The sequence below is a fragment of the Erythrolamprus reginae genome, chromosome 6 (assembly GCF_031021105.1).
Source record: "Erythrolamprus reginae isolate rEryReg1 chromosome 6, rEryReg1.hap1, whole genome shotgun sequence".
Lineage (NCBI taxonomy): Eukaryota > Metazoa > Chordata > Lepidosauria > Squamata > Dipsadidae > Erythrolamprus > Erythrolamprus reginae.
Genome location: NC_091955.1, coordinates 5,068,878 through 5,089,811, shown reverse-complemented (window position 1 = coordinate 5,089,811; position 20,934 = coordinate 5,068,878). Strand labels below are relative to the sequence as shown.

The window sequence follows — 20,934 nt, the reverse complement described above, 5'->3', positions numbered from 1 at the left end:
AGGTGGGTTTTAAGGAGCTTACGAAAGGCGAGGAGGGTGGGGGCAATTCTGATCTCGGGTGGGGGAGCTGGTTCCAGAGGGCCGGGGCCGCCACAGAGAAGGCTCTTCTGCTGGGTCCTGCCAAACGACATTGTCTAGTAGATGGGACCCAGAGAAGGCCTTTGTGGGGTGGAGTTTGGGCAACTGAATGGAGCAGAGCGTTTACTGACCGTATGCCCTTCCTGTTGCCAATGTGGAGCTTTGTTCAGTGGGTAGATTTGCACCCAAAGAGAGAAATTTCTGCCTCTACCTAGGATTGAACTCCCAGCCTCCTGATTGTAAGGGGAGAGCTCCACCTCTGGACCAGCACACCACTCTTTGAAAGGGTGCAAATGCCAGTAGAGAAATAGGTACCATTTTGGTGGTACCTGATAACTGCATCGTGTGTATCTTTGGCAATTTATTTAATCAAATTTATTTTATTTAATCAAATTTATAGGCTGGATAAAATAGCCACTCTGGCCATATAACCATGGAAAATGTCTTTGGCCAACCCTGGCTCGCTCAGCCAAGAAATAGATACTCTACAGCCAGCCAGAACCAGCCAGGGGAACCCTTTACTTCTAAATATTTGAGATTGTTAATTGCCTTATTCTAATGCACAGGAATTTTCTATTTATCCTCCACTTTTTCCTCATTCCCTCCCCCCGTTTATTTATTTATTTATTAGATCTGTATGCCGCCCCTCTCCGTACACTGGGGGCTGCTAACAACAATAATAAGACAATATAAACAAATCTAATATTTAAGTTTAAGTTAAATTAAAAAACCCCAATTTAAGAAACCAATCATACATACAGACATACCATGCATAAATTTTATAAGCCTAGGGGGAAGGGAATATCTCAATTCCCGATGCCCGATGACAGAGGTGGGTTTTAAGGAGCTTACGAAAGGCAAGGAGGGTGGAGGCAACTCTGATATCTGGGGGGAGTTGGTTCCAGAGGGCTGGGGCCGCCACAGAGAAGGCTCTTCCCCTGGGTCCCGCCAGACAGCATTGTTTAGTCGACGGGACCCGGAGAAGGCCAACTCTGTGGGACCTAACTGGTCGCTGGGATTCGTGCGGCAGAAGGCGGTCCCGGAGATATTCTGGTCCGATTCCCCCCTCTGCCCAGCTCTCATTTAACTTTTATTATTATTTATTATTATTATTATATGCGAGAATTTTGTTCATCTGCTTGGATACTGTTTTAAAAACCGCCTCCTGCAATTTGGATGCCCCCAAAGATGGGCGGATTTAATTATCAGGATTATTAAGGCGTTTGCTAGGGGATTCTGGAATTGTACACTGCAAATTTGGTGACTTATAGCAACAGCAATAGCATTTAGACTTAAAAACTGCTTCATAATGCTTTTACGGCCCTCTCTAAGCGGTTTACAGACTCCGCCTATTGCCCCCAACAATCTGCGTCCTCTTTTTACCCACCTCGGATGGATGGAAGGCTGAGTCATCTTTGAGCCGGTCGTGAGATTTGAACTGCTGAACGACAGCTGGCTGTTAGCTGAAGTAGAAACATAGAAGACTGACGGCAGAAAAAGACCTCCTAGTCCTTCTAGTCTGCCCTTATACTATTTCCTGTATTTTAATCTTAGGATGGATATATGTTTATCCCAGGCATGTTTAAATTCAGTTCCTGTGGATTTACTAACCGCGTCTGCTGGAAGTTTGTTCCAAGCATCTACTACTCTTTCAGTAAAATAATATTTTCTCACCTTCCAAGCATCTACTACTCTTTCAGTCAAATAATATTTTCTCACCTTCCAAGCATCTACTACTCTTTCAGTCAAATAATATTTTCTCACCTTGCTTCTGATCTTTCCCCCAAGTAGCCTACAGGGCTGCATTCTAATCACTGCTCCACCCCAGCTTCTAACCACTGCGATTCTAACCACCGCGCCAACCCCGGCTTGGAATATAATAGCTGAAAACAGTAGCGAAAATACTAAGGGTTCTTAGTTACACTGCTGTGTAATTGCAAATTGGTGTACCGTGAAACGTCGGACCGCAAGAGAACTTAAAATGTAGAAACCGCAGAAAATAATGAGGTGGTTTTATTTACAGTATGTACATGGGGCATCGGATGGCTCTGCTTCGCATGCTGGAAAAAAAATCACGTTTTTAACAGCTCGCAGAGCGAATACCTATTTTTTAAATAATTCCTTGTAGAGGCGGTAAAGCTCGTAGCAGCGTCGCTCAGGAAGCGGAAGGGCTTAGTCCCTCCTTACGTAGAAAATATTGCAGCCGAGCTCTATCATCCCTCCAATGAGCAAAATCCACAGGGGAATAAAGACATAGTACAGTTTCATGGCGGTAAATTGTTCCAGTTTTGCGCAGAGCGCCAGGCAGAAGGCCAGCTTCAGGAGCATCGCTGTCAGGTACCAGGCTTTTTTCTTGAGGTTCTGGGAACCGTTGCGAGGGTCGTAGCCGGATTTGCAACGGCGGGCCATTTTCACGATGATCATCACTAGAAGGATGGTATCAAATATCCAAACCGGGATAAATATGAGAAACCAGTTCCAGGGCGCCTTTTCATCCAGTTTTAACACCAGCATGATCAGGAAGAGTAACGTGAAGAGCCACGTGAGTAGAACTCTCTGGGCCAAGGACATTCTCATTTAAACAGCCTTGGTAGGTCGGTAGCCAGAACAGAAAAAAAAGGTGCCCTAGAATTTAAAAAAAGAAAGAAAAATAAGGCGATGGGTAAAAAGCATATAAAAAGACATTCTGCGTATGTGTCTCCCTCATAAAGCTTTTGCTATTTAAAAATAAAAAACAAAAAACAATACAGTGTTCCCTCAATTTTCGCAGAGGATGCGTTGCGAGACCACCTGCAAAAGTTGAATTTCCATGAAGTAGATAAGAGATGCGGAAGTAAATATACTATTTTTGGCTATGAACAGTATCACAAGCCTTCCCTTAACACTTTAAACCCCTAAACTACAATTTCCTATTCCCTTAGCAACCATTTAGATCATTACTCACCATGACAGAGTGGGCCCGTTTTTCACCGTCCCCGGGCTCTAGAAGCATTCTAGGAGCCTGAGGATTGCAAAAACGGCCACCTCCCCATCGAAGGCCATAAACGGCCCATTTGTCAACTTTTGGTGGGACCGGAAGGCCCATTTTTCGACCTCCCCAGCTTCCAGAGGCCTTCCTGGAGGCTAGGTAGGGCGAAAATTGCCTCCCCCGTTCCCCCAGAGGCCCTCCGGAGGCCAGAAACAGCCTCTCAGAGCCACTGAGCTAGCGAGCCCTTTACTTACCCTCAAAACGGGCCACTAGAGACTCCTAGGAGGGAGCTGAAAACCAGCCAGCCAGTACACGCTGGAACTGATCTAGCGCAATGGCTCCTGTGCCGGCCAAGATAGCTCCGCGTGCCACCTGTGGCACACATGCCATAGATTCACCATCAGCGCATTAAGGCATCAGACTAGAAAGCAGAAGACAGTTTCAGTCCAATGGTCAGGGTGAAAACCAAGGGGGGGCGACGTTGGATTAACCCACCTCCCCTGATTTTGTTGTGGGGAAATTAGCAGGAGGAAAGGCTGCAGGTAGTCCTCAACTTACGATCGCAATTGATCCCAGCATTTATTTATTTATTAGATTTGTATGCTGCTCCTCTCCGTAGACTCGGGGCGGCTAACAACAATAATAAAACAGCATATGATAAATCTAATTTTTAAAATAACTAAAAATCCTTATTAAAAATCAAACATACACACCCGTTGCTAAGTGAAACATCCGAGTCAATTTTGTACTGTTCTATGACCTTTCTTATTTTATTTGTTCGTTTGTCCAACCGTCCGATTTCTAGGCCGCCCTTTTCCTGAGACTCGGGGTGGCTTACAACATTTAGAAGCGTTTTATATATTGTGTTTCTATTGAATTGTTGTAAGCCGCCTGGACTCCGCAGAGAGGGACGTCATATAAATCCAATCAATCAAACAATCAATCAACAAAGAAACAAACATTAACAATGGAAGAAATCAAAATTAAATAAAACATTATAAAAACATCACTATAAAAAAACCCCTTTAACTTGAAACATCTCAGAACTCATACAGCTCTGTCATATTTCTAACATTCATAAAATAATGGAAGGAAGGAAGGAAAGATGGAAGAAAGGAAGGAAAGAAAGTGGAGGCAGACTATAGGGTCTTTCGTGTTCTCTGAGCTTGGCTGTTTTCTTACAGACGTTTCATTGCCCAACTAGGCAACATCATCAGTGCTAAAAGGAAATGGGATTTGTGGAAGGAAGGAAGGAAGGAGGGAAGAAGGAGGGAAGGAAGGAAGGAGAAAGACTGGGGTCCTTGGTGCTCTGATAAATGGCTTTCATACAGATGTTTCATTACCAAATAGAAACATAGAAGACTGACGGCAGAAAAAGACCTCATGGTCCATCTAGTCTGCCTTTATACTATTTTCTGTATTTTATCTTAGGATGGATCTATGTTTATCCCAGGCATGTTTAAATTCAGTTACAGTGATCCCCCGATTATCACGAGGGTTCCGTTCCAAGACCCCTCGCGATAATCGATTTTTCGGGATGTGGTGCGGAAGTAGAAACACCATCTGCGCATGCGCGCCCCTTTTTCCATGGCCGCGCATGCGCAGATGGTGTTTTTACTTCCGCACCTGGGAAGACCCAGCAGCTGAGGAGCCGCCTGCCTGCCCGCCGCTTTTCCGCTTGTCCGGCTGCCGCTTTTCCGCCCGCCGCTTGTCCGCTCGCCGCTTGTCCGCCCGCCGCTTTTCTTGTCCGCCCGCCGCTTTTCTTGTCCGCCCGCCGCTTCTCCGCCGCTCTGGGAGTTGAAGACCCAGGGAAGGTTCCTTCGGCCGCCCACCAGCTGATCTGCTCGGCAGCGCAGTAGCAGCGAGGAGCCAAAGATGGGGTTTCCCCGTTGCCCACGCAAAGGGGAAACCCCATCTTCGGCTCCTCGCTGCCGAGCAGATCAGCTGCTGGGCGGCCGAAGGAACCTTCCCTGGGTGCCGCCCGCCGCTTGAGAGCAAGAGGGGGAGAGATAGAGAAAGAGAGAGAAGGAAAGAAAGAGATGAGAGAGGGAGGAAGAGAGTGTGAGAGAGGAGGAAGCAAGATAGAGGAAGAGAGAAAGAAAGAAAGATGAGAAAGGAAGGGAGTGACGTCATCGGGTGGAAAAATCGCGATATAGCGATTCGCAAAGATCGAGATCGCGAAACTCGGGGGATCACTGTACTGTGGATTTATCTACCACGTCTGCTGGAAGTTTGTTCCAAGGATCTACTACTCTTTCAGTAAAATAATATTTTCTCATGTTGCTTCTGATCTTTCCCCCAACTAACTTCAGATTGTGTCCCCTTGTTCTTGTGTTCACTTTCCTATAAAAAACACTTCCCTCCTGGACCTTATTTAACATCGTCAGGTAACATCATCGTCAGGTAAATAGGTAACATCATCAGTGCTACAAGGAAATGGGATTTGTGGAGAGAAGGAAGGAAGGAGGGAGAAAGACTGTGGGATTTCATTACCCAACCAGGCAACATCATCAGCGTCAGCAAGAAAAACAAACCAAGTTCAGAGACCACCAGGGGATCCAGAAAATAATTCCTTGGAGAAGGGCGACCTATATAAGTCCAATAAATAAAACCAAAATAAATGAAATGAATAATAATAATAATCATCATTTGTATTTGCACTTAAGGGATGCTGACCCTGAGGTTCTCCCCCTCAGCACTAAGGGGGAGCGGGCTTTGCGGAGAGGAGGATTGTGGGGGCCTTGTTCCCTGGTAGACGTTTCATGACCCAGCTAGGTAACACCATCAGTTGCTCCCAAAAGGCAGAGTCGTAGGGGCAAAAAACCCCCTCTAACCTAACTAACCAATCAGCCATCGACTTTTCCACACGACGCAGCGCTATTGGGGGGGTAGGAGACTGCCCCTCCCCCTCCTGCAGGCCTAAAGAAGCCCCTCCCCCTAATCTCCTTCTGTCCCCCTCCCTCCTCAACAAACGCCTCGAGTCCGGCCTGGGCCTCGCGGCGACGGACCGGCAAGCGAGGCCTGCCGGCCCTGCCCCGGTCTCGTCTCTAAACCGGGCAGAGCCGTCCTCGTCTCCGTGGAAAGGGCCGCTACTTACCCTCCTCAGGACCCCATGGGCGGCCGCCAAGCGACGCCGCTCTAGGAACGGCACCTCCCGCCTGATCAGGGAGAGGAAGAGAGAGGCCCCGGAGGCTCCCCCTCCCCATAGGAAGGCCTTGGCTTCTCATCGGCTGGGAGCGCTGTCCGTCAAACCCGCGCGGCGCCTCCCCTTCGTCTTCTTCCCTTCCCTCGTTCCCTAATTGGGCAGCACCCGCTGCCTATCAAGAATCTTTGTCCCTTTAAGTCCCTCCCCCTCGCCGCCGGAGTTGTCATTTCCCTTCGGCTGCTCTCCCCTCACGGGATCCCGTCAATCAAAGCCGAACCAAAAAAAAAGGTCGAGCGCTGAGGCCACACCCCTTCCCTCCCTCCCGCCCCGAAGTTCCTCGCCCAATCGGATCTTTCGGGCTTTTTCCCCCCTTTACCCTCCTTCCGCCCCGCCCATTGGAGGAGGAGGAAGAAGGGGGCGGGGCCACCGGAGCGGCGCGCCGTCTTTCCACGGCGGCGCGCTGTTGCTGTTGCTGCCGCCGCTGCTGCTGCTGCTTTTCTTCTGCTTCCCCCCCCTCCGGTCCGTTGCGCCCCCCCGCCTCGGGAGCGCGCGCCTGAGCGCCCCCCGCTCACGCGCTGCTCTGCAGAGGCATTTTTTTAAGGAGGGGGGGGGTCCTTCCTCCTCCCGCCCCTCGCCTGCCAGTCAGTCAGCCGAGAACCGGTGAGTTGAACACCCCCCCCCGCCCACGCCTTGCAATTGGGTGGGGGGTTTAATAGTGGGGGGGGGGAATTGCACGTGCGCGGAGGATGCAAAGTGTGTATGTGAGGGGGGGTTGTCCTTGGGGGAGGAGGGCGACGTGGCTGGGGAGGGGGAGGGACCGGGGGGGGGGTCGTTGCCTACCAGCCAGATGGGGGGGGGACAGTGAAGGATGCTGCATGAACTCCCCCCCCCCAACGCCCAAGAAGGGGTCTCGGTTGCTTTACCCCCCCCATCTTGCAGGGGTGGGTCCTGGGCACCTCCTGAAACTGGATCTCGGCTGCTTGGTCCGCAGGTGGGACCCCCCCCCCAAAAAAAATAAAGGGGACCTGGGCTTGCTTGCCCCCCCTTGCAAGCAGGTAGGAGGGGGGTGCAAAGGTGAAGGCACAGGGCCCCCTCCTAGAAGGAGATATCGCATGCTTTGGCCCCTTGTGGGGAGATAGGATGCAGGGGGTTCAGGAGGGGGCTGTCCCCCCCAAAATAAAGGGGGTCTGGGCTTGCTTGCCCCCCCCCTTGCAAGCAGGTAGGAGGGGGAGGCAAAGATCAGGGGGCCCTCCTAGATAGAGATCTGGGATGCTTTGGACCCTTGTGGGGAGATGGGATGCAGGAGTTTCAGGAGGGGGCTGTCCGTCCCCCCCCCAAATAAAGGGGGTCTTGACTTTCTTTGCAAGGAGGTAGGAGGGGGACGCAGAAATGAGGGCACAGAGCCTCCTCCTAGACAGAGATCTGGGATGCTTTGGTCCCTGGTGGAAAGGTTGGGGAGGGCACAAGTGAGGAGGGGTCTGGGGGGGGTCTAGTAAGGAATTCTCAGTTGTAGTGCCCCCTTGCAGGGTGGTGGGAAGGGATTGCAGAGGGCAGGAGGGGGCCTGGAATGGATCCTGTCCAGGGGAGCAACCCCTAAGTCATTCAGGTTTGGTCCAGCATGTTAAGCGAGTGACAGGTAGATCTCTACAGAAAATCCACCAGGTTGCTCCCTTCCTCGCTGATGGAGCGAGTCGCTTGTGTTTTTTGGACACAACTTTGTAATTCTCACCACATTAGAAACATATAAGATTGACGGCGGAAAAAGACCTCCTGGTCCATCCAGTCTGCCCTTGTACTATTTCCTGTATTTTATCTTAGGATGGATATACATTTATCCCAGGCATGTTTAAATTCAGTTCCTGTGGATTGACCAACCACCTCTGCTGGGAGTTTGTTCCAAGCATCTACGACTCTTTCAGTCAAATAATATTTTCTCACCTTGCTTCTGATCTTTCCCCCAACTAACCTCAGCTCGTGCCCCCTTGTTCTTGGGTTCACTTTCCTATGAAAAACACTTCCCTCCTGAACCTGAAAAAAAAAATCAGATTTTTTTTTTTAAATTTAAAAAATAAGGGAGCAAAACAGACTCATTATACAAAGGTCTGGAGTATAGAGAAGAAGCTACCTGGGGAAAATAGTAATTATGATTATGCAAACGTGGCCGGACAAAGGGTTATTTCAGCAAGCGGATTAAATAGGAAGAGGTTGGGTGATGTGTCCTGGGTCACATCTCCATTTGGCCTTGTCTTTTTCAGGGAAATATGGAATTTTCAAATTTGATTTGATTTGACTTGTATGCCTCCCATCTCCCTAGGGCAGGGGTAGGCAAAATTGGCTCCTTCTTTAATTCCAGAAATGAGGTCTTCAGGAATTTAAAACGCCTCCACCATCTTGTTTTTTGACCTTTAATAAAGCAAGAATTCAAGCGGTCAACTCCCCCCCCCCTCTCTCTATTCTGGTTCAAGCAGGAATTTCTGCTGGCTTTTTTGGGGGTCAATTTGTGCCAGTTGTATATCAGGGGTTTCCAACCTTGGCAACTTTAAGATTTGTGGACTTCGACTCCCAGAATTCCTCAGCCAGCTGAGAAATTCTGGGAGTTGAGTTCTAAGGATTTGCCCGAGAATCTTCTAAGTCCAGGGTAGGCAAAGTTGGCTCTTCTATGACTTGTGGACTTCAACTCCCAGAATTCCTCAGCCAGTCGTGCTAGCTCAGGAATTCTGGGAGTTGAAGTCCACATATCATCTCAGGAACCGCCTTCTGCTGCACGAATCCCAGCGACCAGTTAGGTCCCACAGAGTGGGCCTTCTCCGGGTCCCGTCAACTAAACAATGTCGCTTGGCGGGGCCCAGGGGAAGAGCCTTCTCTGTGGCGGCCCCGGCCCTCTGGAACCAACTCCCCCCAGAGATTAGAATTGCCCCCACCCTCCTTGCCTTTCATAAGCTTCTTAAAACCCACCTGTGCCGTCAGGCATGGGGGAATTGAGATATTCTTTCCCCCTAGGCTTCTACAATTTTATGCATGGTATGTCTGTATGTATGTTTGGTTTTATAGTAAGGGTTTTTAACTGTTTAAATATTGGATTGTTATATGCTGTTTTTATTACTGTTGTTAGCCGCCCCGAGTCTACAGAGAGGGGCGGCATACAAATCCAATAAATAAATAAATTCTTCATATGTTTTAGCCTCCAGTCCCCTAATCATCTTTGTTGCTCTTCTCTGCACTCTTTCTGGAGTCTTAAACAGAACATTTAATCGAGACATGATATTGTTCTCTGCAGGCACATCTATATTTAATATAATTTTAAGTCCTTCCCATGCTAATATTGGATTGCTATATGCTACTTTTTTATTACTGTTGTTAGCCGCCCCGAGTCTACGGAGAGGGGCGGCATACAAATCCAATAAATTAAAATAAAATAAAATAAATATGTCATAGAAGAGCCCACTTTGCCTACCCCTGCCCTAGGGCAGTGATGGCGAACCTATGGCACAGGTGCCACAGGTGGCACATGGAGTCATATCTGCTGGCACTCGAGCCTTGCCCTAGCTCAGCTCCAACATGCGTGTGTGTGCCGGCCAGCTGATTTTTGACTCGTACAGAGGCTCTGGAAGGGCGTTTTTGGCTTCCAGAGAGCCTCCAAGGAGATGGGCGATGACGTTTTCACCCTCATCGGCTCCAGGGAAGACTTTGGAGTCTGAGGAGGGCAAAATATGAGCCTTCTGGGCCCACCAGAATTTGGGAAACAGGCCATTTCCGGCCTCCAGAGAGTCTCTGGGGGGGGGGAGCTGTTTTTGCCCTCCCCAGGCATTGAATTATGGGTGTGGATACTTGCACATGTGCGATAATGAGCGTGCATGCTCTTATTGCGCACAAGGGAAAAAGGTTCACCATCAGTTCAGTTCTGGAGACCTCACCTACAAAAAGATATGGACAAAATTGAACGGGTCCAAAGCCAGGCTACAAGAATGGTGGAAGGTCTTAAGCATAAAACGTATTAGGAAAGACTTAGTGAACTCCATCGGTAGAGTCTGGAGGACAGAAGGAAAAGGGGGGACATTTAAATATGTGAAAGGGTTAAATAAGGTCCAGGAGGGAAACATTTAAATATGTGAAAGGGTTAAATAAGGTCCAGGAGGGAAGTGTTTTTAATAGGAAAGTGAACACAAGAACAAGGGGACACAATCTGAAGTTAGTTGGGGGAAAGATCAAAGGCAACATGAGAAAATATTATTTGACTGAAAGAGTAGTAGATTCTTGAAACAAACTTCCAGCACTCGTGGTTGGTAAATCCACAGTAACTGAATGTAAACATGCCTGGGATAAACATATATATCCACCCTAAGATAAAATACAAAAAATAGTATAAGGGCAGACTATATGGACCATGAGGTCTTTTTCTGCCATCATCTATCTTTTATCATCTATCTATCCATCCTCTATCTATCTATCTACCTACCTACCTATCTATCTATCTATCTATCTATCTATCTAATATATCAATCCATCCATCATCTCTCTCTCTCTCTCTCTCTCTCTCTATCTATCTATCTATCTATCTCTAATATATCAATCCATCCATCATCTCTCTCTCTCTCTCTCTCTCTATCTATCTATCTATCTATCTATCTATCTATCTATCTATCTATCTATCTATCTAATATATCAATCCATCCATCATCTCTCTCTCTCTCTCACACACACACACATCTCTCTCTCTCTCTATCTCTCTCTCTCTATCTACTACCTACCTACCTATCTATCAACATGTATTGTCAGGGCATTTGTTTAATTGATGCACTGTTAATTTTCAGCCAGCCTGCTTTGCAAGCTCTCAGATGTCAGTGTGAAAAAGTGGAGGAAATATATATATTTTTTGTTGTTTCCTTGGGCTCAAGGCTGAAGTTGGACAGTTTAGTGGAGAAGGATGGAGAGAATTCGCCCCCAGAAAGAAAGAACTTCAGTTGCAAAGTTATAACAGATCACGAGGAAGCTGCATTTGCCTCCAAGCGATAATATTCGACAGTTAGTAGCCGGGCATTGAAAGACAAGGAGGAAAAGAATGCAGAAGTTTTAGAGTATAAATAGTTGGGAGATGGTTATTATACTTGTAAATACCGTGTGTTGCTTAAAACTTCTATCGCTGGATCTCTGATGAAATGAAATAAGTTTCACCTGGCTTGGAAGGCACTTGAAATAGAAACATAGAAGACTGAAGGCAGAAAAAGACCTCCCGGTCCATCTAGTCTGCCCTTATACTATTTCCTGTATTTTATCTTACGATGGATATATGTTTATCCCAGGCATGTTTACATTCAGTTACTGTGGATTTACAAAGCACGTCTGCTGGAAGTTTGCTCCAAGCATCTACTACTCTTTCAGTCAAATAATATTTTCTCATGTTGCTTTTGATCTTTCCCCCAACTAACTTCAGATTGTGTCCCCTTGTTCTTGTGTTCACTTTCCTATTAAAAACACTTCCCTCCTGGACCTTATTTAACCCTTTCACATATTTAAATGTTTCGATCATGTCCCCCCTTTTCCTTCTGTCCTCCAGACTATACAGATGGAGTCCATGAAGTCTTTCCTGATACGTTTTATGCTTAAGACCTTCCACCATTTTTGTAACCCCTCTTTGGACCCGTTCAATTTTGTCCATATCTTTTTGTAGGTGAGGTCTCCAGAACTGGACACAGTATTATTCCAAATGGGGTCTCACCAGCGCTCTATATATTCATTTATTTTCATTTTCTGTTGCTGTTTGGCTTTAGTTATGGAGCTTTGTCTGTGCATTCTGCAGAGATTGAAGAGGGCTCAGTCACTAGATTTGCGGTAGAGAATTAAGGGGAAACGTTATCTGTCCAGCCACCCATGGAGAATGTTTATATATGTGCACTTTGAGGGTTTGAAACTTTGAGGGTTTGAAAGGTTGGATCATCTCTCCTTCCTGTTCCTCCCCTTCTCAGAAAACTGCCAGGCCAGCTGTCCCGTTTAATGAGGAATTCAAATTATAACCACCTCCTTCTCCTCTTTTTTCTTCTCCTTTTCTTCTTTATCTTCCTCTCCCTCCTTTTCTTTCTTTCTCTCCTTCCCTCTTTCCTCCTCCTCCCCTTTTCCTTCATCTTCTCCTCTTTTTCTCCTTCCATTTTCTCTCTCTTCTTCCTCCTCTTCCACCACCCTCTCTCTTCCTTCTCCTCCTTCCTCTTTTTTCTTCTTCATCCCCTCTTTTCTTTCTCTTCTTTCTTCCTCCTCCCTCCTTCCTCCCCTTTTTCTCCCTCCTTTTTCTTTCCCCTCCTCTTCCTCCTCCTCCTTTCTCTTCTTTTTTCTTTCTCTTGTTCCCTCTTTCTTCTTTCTCTTGGAGGTCATCTACTCCAACCTCCCTGCCCAAGCAGACCCCACGCCAGTCTCTTCTCGAAAGCTTCCACTAATGGAGCACCCGCAGTTTCTGAATGTGTAACTAAGGCTGGAAACAAAGACGGACCCAATGCCTTAAATAATGGATCTATAGCATTGCTTACATAGCGAAGCTCTGAGAGCTTTTTACTACGATCAATAAGTCCTACTTCCTTCCATTACTTTTTCCTCCACTTTATGGAGACCTCGTTCAATGGATATGGTCGGATTTGGACGCCTTCTGTTCCTTTAATTCCAAAAATGAGGTCTTCAGGAATTTAAAACGCCTTCACCATCTTGTTTTTTGACCTTTAATAAAGCAAGAATTCAAGCGGTCAACTTTTTTCCCCCTCTCTCTCTATTCTGGTCCAAGCAGGAATTTCTGCTGGCTTTTTTGGGGGTCAATTTGTGTCAGTTGTATATCAGGGGTTTCCAACCGTGGCAACTTTAAGACTTGTGGACTTGTGGACGTTGAGTTCTAAGGATTTGCCCGAGAATCTTCTAAGTCCGGGGTAGGCAAAGTTGGCTCTTCTATGACTTGTGGACTTCAAATCCCAGAATTCCTGAGCCCATCATGCTAGCTCAGGAATTCTGGGAGCTGAAGTCCACATGTCATAGAGGAGCCAACTTTATTTATTTATTGGATTTGTATGCCGCCCCTCTCCCAAGACACAGGCAGCTAACAGCAATAATAAGACAGCATACAATAATAATCCAATAATAAAAACAATTAAAAACCCATTATTATAAAAACCAAACATACGTACAGACATACCATGCATAAAATTGTAAGGGCCCAGGGGGAAAGAGTATCTCAATTCCCCCATGCCTAGCGGCAGAGGTGGGTTTTAAGTAGCTTACGAAAGGCAAGGAGGGTGGGGGCAATTCTAATCTCTGGGGGGGAGTTGGTTCCAGAGGGCCGGGGCCGCCACAGAGAAGGCTCTTCCCCTGGGTCCCGCTAAGCGGCATTGTTTGGTTGATGGGACCCGGAGAAGACCCACTCTGTGGGACCTAGCTGGTCACTGGGATTCATGCAGCAGAAGGCGGTCCCTGAGATATTCTGGTCCGGTGCCATGAGGGGCTTTATAGGTCATAACCAACACTTTGAATTGTGACCGGAAACTGATCGGCAACCAATGCAGACTGCGGAGTGTTGGTGTAACATGGGCATACAGTGATACCTTGTCTTACAAACTTAATTGGTTCCGGGACGAGGTTCTTAAGGTGAAAAGTTTGTAAGACGAAACAATATTTCCCATAGGAATCAATAGAAAAGTGATTAATGTGTGCAAGCACAAAAATCACCCCTTTTGCCAGCTGAAGCACCCGTTTTTGCGCTGCCGGGATTCCCTTGAGGCTCCTCTCCATGGGAAACCCCACCTCCAGATTCCCTTGTTTTTGTGATGCTGCAGGAGAATCCCAGCAGGGGAATCCCAGCAGTGCAAAAACGGGTGCTTTGCTGGCAACGGAAGTCCGGAGGTAGGGTTTCCCAGCGAAGGGAGCATCAGTGAAATCGCAGCATTGCAAAAACACCGAAGTCCTCGAAACCTCACCTCTGGACTTCTGTGTTTTTGCGATGCTGTGATTTCACGAGGCTCCCCTCACTGGGAAACCCCACCTCTGAACTTCCATTGTCAGCGAAGCGCCCGTTTTTGCGTTGCTGGGATTTCCCTGTTGGGATTCCCCTGCAGCATCACAAAAACACGGAAGTCCAGAGGTGGGGTTTCCCATGGAGGGGAGCTTCAGGGGAATACCAACAGCGCAAAAACAGGTGCTTCACTGGCAACGGAAGTCCAGAGGTGGGGCATCCCAGCGGTGGTGGTGGGTTTGTAAGGTGAAAATAGTTTGTAAGAAGAGGCAAAAAAATCTTAAACCCCGGGTTTGTATCTTGAAAAGTTTGTATCACGAGGCGTTTGTAAGATGAGGTATCACTGTATTTGGGGAAGCCCATGATAGAAACATAGAAGACTGACGGCAGAAAAAGATGATTGCTCTCGCAGCTGCATTCTGCACGATCTGAAGTTTCCGAACACTTTTCAAAGGTAGCCCCATGTAGAGAGCGTTACAGTAGTCGAGCCTCGAGGTGATGAGGGTAGGCAACCATGACTTGTGGACTTCAAATCCCAGAATTCCTGAGCCAACCATGCTAGCTCAGGAATTCTTGGAGCTGAAGTCCACATGTCATAGAAGAGCCAACTTTGCCTACCGTTGGACTAGATCATTGATGGTGAACCTCTTTTTTTTTTTTTTTTACTTTTTTTGGGGTAAATTTCCTTAAATTCCAGAAATGAGATCGTCAGGAATTTAAAACGCCTCCGCGGTCTTGTTTTTTTGACCTTTAATAAAGCAAAGAATTCAAGCGGTCAACATTGTTTTTGTCTCTATTCTAGTTCAAGCAGGAATTTCTGCTGGCTTTTTTTTTTGTTTTTGGTCAATTTATGTCAGTTGTCCCTCACTCTATATCGGGGTCTCCAACTTTGGTAACTCCAAGGCTTGTGGACTTCAACTCCCAGAATTCCTCAGCCAGCTGTGGAATTCTGGGAGTTGAAGTCCAGAAGTCTTAGAGTGGTCAAAGTTGGAGACCTCTATATCAGTCCATAGCACCCGAAGGCACGAAACAATGGATGGAAACTAACCAAAGAGAAAAATGCCCCTTGAGTTCGACAACCCTGGTCTAAACCAGATATCTCCAACCGTGGCAACTCTACAACTTGTGGACTTCAATTCCCAGAATTCCTCGGCCAACCATGCTGGCTGAGGAATTCTGGGAATTAAAGAATTCCCAGAATTTATAGACACCTCACATCCTGGACACCAACTCCTACCCTCAAAACGACGCTATAGAGACACTAGAAAAGTTTTTTCCCTGAATGCCATCACTCTGCTAAACAAATAATTCCCTCACTACTGTCAAACTATTCACTAAGGCTGCATTGCTATTACTACTAGTCTTCTCATTGTTCCTATCACCTATTTGCTCCCACTTAGGATTGTATGACTGTAACTTGTTGCTTGCATCCTTTCGATTTATATTAATGTTGATTTGTTTCCTGATTGCTTATTTGTACCTATGACAATCATTGTGTTGTACCTCATAACAACATAGAAGATTAACGGCAGAAAAAGACCTCGTGGTCCATCTAGTCTGCCCTTGTGCTATTTCTTGTATTTTATCTTAGGATGGATACATGTTTATCCCATGCAGGTTTAAATTCAGTGACTGCGGATTTACCAACCACGTCTGCTGGAAGTTTGTTCCAAGCATCTACTACTCTTTCCGTAAAATAATATTTTCTCACATGGCTTCTGATCTTTCCCCCAACTAACCTCAGATTGTGCCCCCTTGTTCTTGGGTTCACTTTCCCATTAAAAACACTTCCCTCCTGAACCTTATTTAACCCTTTAACATATTTAAATGTTTCGATCATGTCCCCCCTTTTCCTTCTGTCCTCCAGACTATACAGATTGAGTCCATGAAGTCTTTCCTGATAGGTTTTATGCTTAAAACCTTCCACCATTCTTGTAGCCCGTCTTTGGACCCATTCCATTTGATCCATATGTAGGTGAGGTCTCCAGAACTGGACACAGATTTAATTATTTAAACTAATTTTAATTTTTTTTTAAAAAAAATGTCATTCAACCTTTCATTTTGTCGTTCCCTTGGCATCCATTTCTTCAACACTTCCATCCCACTATTTCTTCCATATTAATGCAACTCTTGTTCCTGTGGCATGTTGACCTGGACAAGTTGACCATGTCAAGTTGTCATAGATAATAATAAGCTCCATCAATTGAGCCCTGAGGTGTAGAAACACTCGAGCACTGACTTGTGTTGTTGGATTTTTGGCAATCACAAACCAGTTTGCTTTTCCAGGAAGAATTAGGAATAGTAAGCTATTTTGGGTCGTCTCTTTCTAAAAATAATCGTTATATATAGAAATTCCGCTTCTACTCATCATTCCTTTTTGGCTTACATTACTCCATTGATTATTCTTCTTATTATTTTTCTTGTGGGCTTTTCCTAAATTCAACAATTTCAGGCAACTGGGGGAAAATATTACTGTGTATGTTTGTTTCCCAGCAGGCAAGAATTTCCTACAAAACAAGGATCATGTGAACGAGGAATGGAATCCCTCTTGTCTATGACTATATAATTTATGACCTGGCATTTCATGTTTAGCCAAACCCAGTTCTTGTACGAGGACGGTTGCAAATATATCGCCGCGAAAATATGTCCCGAATGAGAAGGGGGGGAAAAAAATTGTTATTGCGGATGGTTTTGCAATGAAACATTCCAAATCGGATTTTTCTTTTTTCAGATTTTCAGTCCTGGCTGGTTTGGCCACATTTTAGAATCTGAAAGCAGGTTTTGGATGCCGGACAAGAAGAGGAGAGCTATTTGCGTGTATGTTTATATTTAGAACGGAGCTGTTAGCCGTTCGAAAAGCATAACCTTAAAAAGTTGTAACCCAAAGTAAAATGGAGTTACTTAAGGCGCTAATAAACATGGTCAGTCTTTTGTGTTAGAAGTCAGATAGCTTGGAATTTGCTTGGTTTGAGGTTGGGCTTAGAATCTAGCGTTGACCATAATCTGTCTGTCTGTCTGTCTGTCTGTCTGTCTGTCTGTCTGTCTATCTATCTATCTATCTATCATCTATCCATTCATCATCTATCTATCTATCTATCAGCTATCCTACCATCATCTATCTATCTATCTATCTATCTATCTATCTATCTATCTATCTATCTATCTATCTATCTATCATCTATCCATCCATCATCTATCTATCTACCTACCTACCTACCTACCTACCTATCATCTATCCATCCATCATCTATCTATCTATCTATCTATCTATCTATCTATCTATCATCTATCTATCTATCTATCTATCTATCTATCTATCATCTATCCATCCATCATCTATCTATCTATCTATCTATCTATCATCTATCCATCTATCCATCTATCCATCTATCCATCTATCTATCTATCTATCTATCTTCTATCCATCCATCCATCATCTATCTATCTATCTATCTATCTATCTATCTATCTATCTATCTATCTATCTATCATCTATCCTATCATTGTTGACTAAACAATGTCGTTTGGCGGGACCCAGGAGAAGAGCCTTCTCTGTGGTGGCCCCGACCCTCTGGAACCAGCTCCCCCCGGAGATTAGAACTGCCCCCACCCTCCTTGCCTTTCGTAAAGTTCTTAAGACCCATCTCTGCCGTCAGGCATGGGGGAATGATACATCTCCCCCGGGCCTATACAGTTTATACATGGAATGTTTGTGTGTTTGTTTGCTTTTAATAATGGGTTTTTTAGTGTTTTTTAAATTATTAGATTTGTTCTTACATTGTTCTTGTTATTGTTGTGAGCCGCCCCGAGTCTACGGAAAGGGGCGGCATACAAATCTAATTAATAATAATAATAATAATAATAATAATAATCCATCCATCATCTATCTATCTATCTATCTATCTATCTATCTATCTATCTATCTATCTATCTATCTATCTATCTATCTATCTATTCTATCCATTCTATCCATTCTATCCATCTATCTATTTTTTTATGCCGCCCTTCTCCTTAGACTCAGGGTTTCCTGCCTAAGCAGGGGGTTGGACTAGAAGACCTCCAAGGTCCCTTCCAATTTTGTTGTTGTTGTTGTTGTTGTTGTTGTTATTATTTTTATTATTATTAAATGCGAAATGCCCACAATCATTTTTCTTAATATGGACTGGAACTGTGGAAGAAGCAACTTTTGAGAGATGGTAGGCAATAGTTTAATAATAATTTACCCAAATTTGCTTTGTTTTTATGTCAGCGTTTTGGGTGCAGGTTTAGTGAAATAATGGAACCATACCATGTACAGGATGCGTTCCAAAAGTAATGCAATTATTTTTTTAAAAAAGTAATTTATTGAACAGATTTGCACAAACACTTAAAATGCTTCAAAGTACTGTCCTTGGGCCTCTACACATTTTTTTCCAGCGACTCTGCCATGACCGGTATGTGCCCTGGAAGGCGTCTTCGGGGACCTTTCGCAAGATCTTCGTCACGGCTGATTGGATCTCCTCTATGGATGAAAAACAGGTTCCTTTCAGGGCTGGGAACAAAAAGAAGTCTGCTGGGGCGACGTCAGTACTATGGGGAGTGGGGGGCAACATTGTCATCTGGTGTTTGGCCAGGAACTCGCGGACTCGTAGCGCGTTGTAGCAAGGCATGTTTTTCGTCCATAGAAGAGATCCAATCAGCTGTGACGAAGATCTTGCGAGACGTCCCCGAAGACGCCTTCCAGGGCGCATAGCAGAGTCACTGGAAAAAATGTGTAGAGGCCCAAGGACAGTGCTTTGAAGAATTGTAAGTGTTTGTGCAAATCTGTTCAATCAATTACAGTGATACCTCGTCTTCCAAACGCCTCATCATACAAACTTTTCGAGATACAAACCCGGGGTTTAAGATTTTTTTGCCTCTTCTTACAAACTATTTTCACCTTACAAACCCACCGCTGCCGCTGGGATGCCCCGCCTCCGGACTTCCGTTGCCAGCGAAGTGCCCTTTTTTGCACTGCTGGGATTCCCAAGAGGCTCCCCTCCATGGGAAACCCCACCTCTGGACTTCCGTGTTTTTGTGATACCGCAGGGGAATCCCAGCAGTGCAAAAATGGGTGTTTCGCTGGCAACGGAAGTCCGGAGGTGGGGTTTCCCAGCAAGGGGAGCCTCAATGAAATCGCAGCATCGCAAAAGCACAGAGGTCCGGAAGTGGGGTTTTGAGGACTTTGGTGTTTTTGCGATGCTGCGAATTCACTGATGCTCTCTTCGCTGGGAAACCCCACCTCCGGACTTCTGTTGCCAGCAAAGCACTCATTTTTCTGATGCTGGGATTCCCCTGCAGCATTGCAAAAAATACAGATGTCCGGAGGTGGGATTTCCCTTGGAGGGGAACCTCTGGGGAATCCCAGCAGCGCAAAAATGGGCACTTCGGCTGGCAAAAGGGGTGAATTGCACGCATTAATCGCTTTTCCATTGATTCCTATGGGAAACGATGTTTCGTCTTACAAACTTTTCACCTTAAGAACCTCATCCCGGAACCAATTAAGTTTGTAAGACGAGGCATCACTGTACTTTAAAAAAATAATTGCATTACTTTTGGAACGCACCCTGTAAGAATAGCATTGCTTTGAAAGAGCGCTAAAGCCATTTTTTAAAAAGGAGCCAGAGAAACAGGTGATAGGCCACAGGGCATGGTTGTGTTAGTGAAATGCTCTTTCTGAAGAGACATAGGGATGATCTTGGGAGACAGGAGGAAGACCTGAGGCCGAGGAGAGACAAGTGTGGCTCCCAGGCCTTTCCATGAAACTAATGTGAGAAAATACAGGGGGGTGGACAAAAAAATGGAAACACCTTGAAAAATCATCAAAATATCTTTTAATAAGGTGTTGGTCCACCTTTTGCGGCAAATACAGCCTCAATTCTCCGAGATATTGATTCGTACAAATTGTGAATTGTTTCCAAAGGAATGTTAGCCCATTCTTCAGTTAAAGCACCCTCCAGTTCTGTATCTATATCTCTGTATATGTTTGTGAGTGACATAGGGGAATGTTTGGTAGGGAAGGTTTGCATATTTACCGATGATTCTAAAGTGTGCAATAGGGTTGATATTCCTGGAGCGGTCTGTAATATGGTAAATGATTTAGCTTTACTAGATAAATGGTCAAAGCAATGGAAACTGCAGTTTAATGTTTCCAAATGTAAAATAATGCACTTGGGGAAAAGGAATCCTCAGTCTGAATATTGCATTGGCAGTTCTGTGTTAGCAAAAACTTCACAAGAGAAGGATTTAGGGGTAGTGATTTCTGACAGTCTCAAAATGGGTGAGCAGTGTGGTTGGGTGGTAGGAAAAGCAAGTAGGATGCTTGGTGCAGAGCTAGAGGTATAACAAGCAGGAAGAGGGAGATTGTGATACCCTTATAGAGCGCTGGTGAGACCACATTTGGAGTACTGTGTTCAATTCTGGAGACCTCACCTACAAAAAGATATTGACAAAATTGAACGGGTCCAAAGACGGGCTACAAGAAAGGTGGAAGGTCTTAAGCATAAAACGTATCAGGAAAGACTTCATGAACTCAATCTGTAGAGTCTGGAAGACAGAAGAAAAAGGGGGGGACATAATTGAAAAGCAACGTGAGAAAATATTATTTCACTGAAAGAGTAGTAGATCCTTGGAACAAACTTCCAGCAGACGTGGTTGGTAAATCCACAGTAACTGAATTGAAACATGCCTGGGATAAACATAGATCCATTGTAAAATAAAAGGGCAGACTAGATGGACCATGAGGCC

At 45.4% G+C, this 20,934-nt stretch overlaps 2 protein-coding genes across 5 annotated transcripts in view; one reads left to right on the top strand and one right to left on the bottom strand.

Moving 5' to 3' along the window:
• Positions 1 to 2,076: 2,076 nt before the first annotated feature.
• Positions 2,077 to 6,305, bottom strand: TMEM60 (transmembrane protein 60). 3 transcript variants are annotated; one of them, XM_070754674.1, is made up of 3 exons: positions 6,144 to 6,305; positions 5,540 to 5,634; positions 2,077 to 2,703 (listed from the first exon to the last, which is right to left on the bottom strand). In XM_070754674.1, exon 3 carries the CDS (start codon positions 2,653 to 2,655, stop codon positions 2,251 to 2,253), a length of 405 nt encoding a protein of 134 aa, XP_070610775.1. In that variant the 5' UTR covers positions 2,656 to 2,703; positions 5,540 to 5,634; positions 6,144 to 6,305; the 3' UTR covers positions 2,077 to 2,250. The 3 variants fall into 3 exon arrangements, with proteins under 3 accessions (XP_070610775.1, XP_070610776.1, XP_070610774.1); XM_070754675.1 differs by lacking the exons at positions 5,540 to 5,634; positions 6,144 to 6,305 and adding exons at positions 3,301 to 3,467; positions 3,605 to 3,640; XM_070754673.1 differs by lacking the exon at positions 5,540 to 5,634 and having other exon boundaries at positions 6,144 to 6,304.
• Positions 6,306 to 6,594: 289 nt separating this feature from the next.
• The window catches only part of PHTF2 (putative homeodomain transcription factor 2), an 83,757-nt gene continuing 69,417 nt past the window's right edge, over positions 6,595 to 20,934 (top strand). The window contains exon 1 of one of the 2 annotated variants that reach the window (XM_070755100.1): positions 6,595 to 6,851. The gene's annotated coding sequence lies outside the window, so the exon portion shown is untranslated. The remainder of the gene's footprint in view (positions 6,852 to 20,934) is intronic. The other variant, XM_070755102.1, reaches the window with a different exon arrangement.

What these genes read in the sequence shown, in the direction of transcription:
- TMEM60 (XM_070754674.1), bottom strand. Translation starts at nt 2,655, where the DNA reads ATGAGAATGTCCTTGGCCCAGAGAGTTCTACTCACGTGGCTCTTCACG.